General features: G+C 55.1%; 1 protein-coding gene across 1 annotated transcript; it reads left to right on the top strand.

The window, feature by feature from the left end:
- Positions 1 to 265: 265 nt before the first annotated feature.
- Positions 266 to 5272, top strand: LOC113406831 (homeobox protein CDX-2-like). Its single transcript, XM_026653603.1, has 3 exons — positions 266 to 761; positions 4184 to 4329; positions 5072 to 5272. Exons 1-3 carry the CDS (start codon positions 266 to 268, stop codon positions 5270 to 5272), a joined length of 843 nt encoding a protein of 280 aa, XP_026509388.1.
- Positions 5273 to 5533: the final 261 nt, after the last annotated feature.

The raw sequence follows: 5533 nt of genomic DNA, 5'->3' as shown, positions 1-5533 counted from the left end.
CCAGCGCCTCTCCACGTCACCTGCCTTTGGTGTGTCTGTGCCATTACTAATAGAGCCTTGTAAACAATCGTTAATCATGTAAGTGCTGCCGGCCAATGGGTTCGGATCGCTAGTGGGAGAGAGACGGCTCTGCAGAGGCAACCAGGGGGACAGTCCCCCCGCTGCCCCCCCCCGGAACAGAAGGGGAGCCCATCCCCAAGGAAGAGAAGAGCAGCTCCAGAGCCCCAAGCAGCATGTGGAGAGCTGCTGCCCGGCTCTCGCCATCATGTACGTGAGCTACCTATTGGATAAGGAGGTGCCCATGTACTCCAGCTCCGTGCGCCACTCGGGGGGGCTCAACCTGGCGGCGCAGAACTTTGTCAGCGCCCCGCAATATCCGGACTACGGAGGATACCATGTGGCCGCGGCCGGGGTGAACCTGGACAGCGCCCAGTCCCAGGGCCCCTCGTGGCCCTCTCCCTACGGCGCTCCGCTGCGGGATGACTGGAACGGCTACGGGCAGGGGGGCCCTGCCACTGCGGCGGCCAGCGCGGTGCACGGGCTGAACGGCGGCTCCCCCGCCGCGGCCCTGGCTTACAGCCCGGCTGACTATCACCACCACCACCACCACCACCCGGGCCCGGCGCCCCACGCCGCCTCCGGGGTCATGCAGCAGCTCAACCCGGGCGCCCCGGCCGCAGAACAGCTCTCCCCTGGCGGCCAGCGGCGGAATCTGTGCGAGTGGATGAGGAAGCCGACACAGCCCGCCCTGGGCGGCCAGGGTAAGCGGCGGAGCGCCGGGGGCCTGGGCGAGCAAAGGACTGGGGCCCCGGAGAACCCGGCAGAGCGCTGGGACCCAGAGCAAGCTGCCCACCAGGGCTCTGGACCGTAGCCCAGCTCGGGGGGTCCTGGACTGCAGCAGAGCCCTGCAGGCCTGGGGCTCTGGCTAGCCGCAAAGCGCTGGGGCCCTGCGCACCGGAGCTCTGCATGGGAGCCTAGCTCAGGGCAGTCTGGGAAGTAGCAGAGCTCGAGGAACCTCGTAACCAGCCTGGGCCTTGCTGGGACCCAGAGCCGCCCAGGAAACCGTAACTCTCCGGGGACTGAGCCCCGCTGCGCACAGCTCGGGCTGCACGGTGGGGGCTGTGGAGGTTAACACAGGCAGTTGTTTCGCTAGTAATTTCTCGGCCTGACCGCTTTTCGATTCGGGGAGTGGAGGGAACCTCCTCCAGGAAAACCCAGTAGGAAACAGTGCCCAAACTTCCCAGTGGCAGGAGGGAAAGGGTCCCCCAAGCAGCTGAGTTCTCTTCCAGTTTGGAGCCACTGGCCCTAGCTCAGGGTCAGAGCAGCCTGGGTGTTACTAGAGAGATGTTTGTGCCCTACACGCGTGGAAGTGATTTGCAGGGACATTTGATAATGCCAAGAAGCTCACTCATTTTGGAGCCCGCCTCAGGCATGCGGGCCCAGGCCCAGGCATTTCACTGGAATAGCCTCACTTCCGATATATATATTTTTAAAGAAAATAAGGAAGCAGCAGCTCAAAAATGAGGCTCTTCCCCCAAAGGAACAATTCTATTTCCCCTTCGATTGTTTTACCTTCTTTTAATATTGAACAAAAATACTGAAGTGGGTAGAAAATTTCTTCAAATAACTGGTCGTATTATCGACAACACTTAAATTACAGATCCTTGTGGGGAGAGTTTGTAGTAACAAGTAGAGTCACTTCGGGGCTTGGGACTCTTGTTACCGAGCTGCAGGTACAGAGAGAAATGTGGACCTTTGCTTTCCCTTTGTGAGAAATTAGTTTAACATGAAGAACGTAGGCAGCAAAGACAGAGCCCTGCTGGGGGTGGGGTTGCGGTACGCTTTTAACGCACTGCGGGTTGGCAGACCGACCCCACAGAGCTTTGGAGCCCCTATTTCAAGGTGTCTTTTGAATCGACGAGCCGTGGGACAGTCTTTGGGGGGGGTTCCTAGTCGATCCAAGTTTCCAGCGGCCGGGAAAGCCTGTGTTGACCGATTTCCCGACGAGTTTAGTTTAATTTAATCCCAATGGAGTGCTTGCTGGTCCTCCCCGGGCTTCAGTCCGAGTAGCCCTGGTTATAGGCACTTAAAAGATTTTTATAACCAATTACAGCCATATAAATCATTGGCCGGTGTCGCTTTGCATTTGTTTCTGAGTCATTGGGCGCATACCTTTATTAACGTCTTGGTGAGCTTTAGGTCTTCACACCGACCTGCTGCTCCCTCGCTGGGAAATGGGCGAAGGCGGTTCTGAGTCCTGGGGTTGTCAGGGTTCGGGCTGGCTCTGGAATTCCCATCCCATCGAGCTGGGGCTGCAATGTATCCGGGGGGCAGGTTTCCTCCGGGAAGGCGAAACTGATCTGCGCGTCTTTTCCTCCTCGCCTTCGGGAGAGGGGCGCGGATCGGAAGGCGTTAAGGGTAGGGCGAGGTGTCTCAAGCCCGATTTTGAAAGTTGCCCCCTTCCTCCTCTCGTGGGGGAAAGAGATTTGGAGGGGAGCTGCGGTAGATGGGCCTGAATGTCAGCTGAGAACGGTCCGTGATGTCCTGCACTAAGGTGCCAAGGAGGTGGCCAGGCGCCGTTCTCAGTTGTGATGTTAATGTCTCCCGGGTGCCTGCAGACTAGCCAGGAGCTCCTGTTCTCTGCAGACCCTCATCTGTCATGGGCCTTTAAACACATCTTGCTTTGATATACACCTTCCACGCTATTGTCCCTTTTACTGGCCGGAAAGAGGGTGGCAACTTTCGCAGTAAATAATGAATTCTGGCATTCCTCTCTCATCCCCCGGCTTCCCCAGACAACGTGGGGGGCGATTGGGGTTGACCATTTCCCCCAAACCAAAGGGCATCGAGTCAGCGCACTACATGGGAAAGCAAACGACCACCTTTAATGTGAGGGAATCTGCAAGCCGCCCCAGTGCCCGTGGCCAGCAATCCAGGAATGGAAGCTGTCGGATTTTCCCACAATTCCGCCCTGTTCCCACCGTTTTCCTTTTGGAAAGGGTGGCTGGTCACTTCGGGGGATGTCTCCATTCAAATGCTGCCTTTGGAGCCAGTGTTTATGTTAATCTGCCCGGCCAGGGGATGAAAGCGCCTGCCGCCATTTGCTCAGTAGTGGTAATTCAAACAGAATGGGGCTGTTATTAAGGCATTGAGAAGGTCTTTCTTTGATAAGATCTCCTTGTCCGGCATTGTTTGCGATTGTGTTCCCCATTCAGCGGCTCTGGGGAGTTTTCTCTGATCAGACTTGTATCTTCGCAGGGCGCTTTTGTTGTGGTTTGCAGAGAGTTTACCTGAACAAAGTCAGCCTGCCGGGCATTACATACCTAGGGGCAGAACCTCCCGACTCTTCAGATCTTTCTGATGAACAAGAAAGCTGGGGATATAACCAGTTAAACAAGAAACAATCAGAAGCAAGGGAGATCAACTGATTTAGCAATGTACATACATGCTCCGCATTAAAAAAAAAATCAGATGCGTCAAACTTGGCATTTTTGAGCACTGATATTTTCTGCCTCCATTCCAGTGTCAGGCTTGTCGGTTCTCGTCTGCAAAAATAAATGAATCCGAGTAAAGGTGCGGGTTCAACATAACAATCGCAGATCGTCTGCACTTCCATCGTTTGCAGAGGGCCATCAAAAATCAGGGGGGGAATCAGAGCAATGCCCAAGACGTTTACTTGTGAGAATCTAAGAGTTCTACTGCAGTAGCAAATAACCCCAGACAACGTGTGCCTACATTAATCGGGGGTTATTACCATAAGAGATTAACGGGAACAGCCGCATTTCAGAACAATGTTCCTTGGAGAAATGTACAAAATTAAGGTACATTTCAAAAACATTGCCATCTGGTCTCCCTCGGGACTGGGAATATAGTGCATGCGTTTGGTTCCTAATGACATTCGTGCAGTTTTTGCCTTTTTTCCCCACGGCCTGAAAAAAATGGGTTATTTGGAAATCTTCTTTCTCGAGCCCGGTCACGCGCTTTATTAAGTCCCCACTTAGGGAAATGAAACCATTGACGGGGTCCCGATCCTGTCCTCCTTACCCATTGAAGGGTTTGCCTGGGTGGGGAGTAGCCGAGCTCCAGTCCCAGATCAGACGAGGAGGAGACGGAAAGAATGGATCGGGGAAAAGGGTTGCAGTTAAATGTGCCTGATCAGTTGTCATGGATTTCTCCTCTCTAGTTAAAACCAGGACAAAAGATAAGTACCGCGTGGTGTACACGGACCACCAGCGGCTGGAACTGGAGAAGGAGTTTCATTACAGCCGGTATATAACAATCAGGAGGAAAGCAGAACTGGCTGCTACGCTGGGATTGTCAGAGAGACAGGTCTGTCCGTTGAGAGTTCCCTTCGCGTTATTTCTGAAGTACCCAAATGCTCTTTAGTCGCCCACCCCCCATACCCCCATGCGCTTTGTCACGGTGCCACTGGCCCAAGAGATAATGCAAACATGGCCGTGGGATCGCGGGAATAGTAGCAGAATGGCTGGCACCAATCGGTGGGGAAGGCCTAGGAAGGGCGACAAATACCGAGGCGCTGTCTGCTCTTGCCAGGAGAGTGGGTGTTTTCCTATATCATGAGGCATGTGACCATGTTTGGAACTTCTCTCGTGTCTCCAGTACTGGTGTGTGCGAAAGAGACCCAGACCGACAGACAGGCATGCCTGCTTTCCAACCCGACAAACTCCCAAGTGGCACATGTGAGAGTGAGGTGTCCGGCCCACTCGTGCGCCTGTTAGCTCTCGGCGTGCTCTGAGCTGACGGCTGAGATGTGCATGTTAGTCCCACCTTAGAAAGTCGTTGGCGTTAGCCTGCGTCAGGAGTTGGGGATCGGGTCCACTCCCCCGTGAAAGGCTCGGCAGAAGAGTGCGCATGGCGGGACTCTGGCTTGCATTACACGGGGCTATTCCCTGCGTGTTGCGGCAGAGCCGGGCGCAGATGGCTGGGCTGATTGCGGAGAAACCCCTACGGTGCCCTCTCCAGCTGCCCAGCCCTGCTCGCCTGGTCATTCTGGAGCCGCTCCGCTCTCTGATTTGACCATCTCTTTCTCTTGCTCTTTTATCCCCGCCAGGTAAAAATCTGGTTCCAGAACAGGCGAGCGAAAGAAAGAAAGATCAACAAGAAGAAATTGCAGCAATCTCAGCCCGGCGCGGTGCACAGCGGCTCGCAAGCGCTGAGCCCGGTCTCCTCCCTCCAGGGATCAACGGGTCCTGGCCCAGCTGGGGGTGTCCTGGGAGCCGCTGGGGTCTTAGCGCCATCAGTGACCCAGTGACCGCAGCCAGAGACTGAGTCGGGGGCGGGGGGGCTTCTGCCCTCCTCGGTGAACAGGAGCCCGACATTCACAGAACCCACCGTGGAAAAGGTCACTGGTCACCCAATGAAACGGACAGAGCCCAGGCTTTTCCCTCTGTGCACTACAATGGCCGTATTGATCTTCCTCAACCACACTCCAGCCATTTGCTTTTTGTACAAAGTGTACAGTGTGTCTGTTTCCGTGTGCGGGGATATTCATGATCTTTTGTGTTTTTACACT

Source organism: Terrapene carolina, unplaced genomic scaffold, assembly GCF_002925995.2.
Source record: "Terrapene carolina triunguis isolate 2854851 unplaced genomic scaffold, T_m_triunguis-2.0 Scaffold141, whole genome shotgun sequence".
NCBI classification, from domain to species: domain Eukaryota; kingdom Metazoa; phylum Chordata; order Testudines; family Emydidae; genus Terrapene; species Terrapene triunguis.
The sequence above is the reverse complement of the archived record's forward strand: the minus strand, read 5'-3'. Positions and strand labels throughout refer to the sequence as shown.

What these genes read in the sequence shown, in the direction of transcription:
- LOC113406831 (XM_026653603.1), top strand. Translation starts at nt 266, where the DNA reads ATGTACGTGAGCTACCTATTGGATAAGGAGGTGCCCATGTACTCCAGC. An exon ending in GCCCGCCCTGGGCGGCCAGG is followed by an intron (nt 762 to 4,183) that starts GTAAGCGGCGGA and finishes TCTCCTCTCTAG; the next exon opens with TTAAAACCAGGACAAAAGAT. An exon ending in TGGGATTGTCAGAGAGACAG is followed by an intron (nt 4,330 to 5,071) that starts GTCTGTCCGTTG and finishes TATCCCCGCCAG; the next exon opens with GTAAAAATCTGGTTCCAGAA.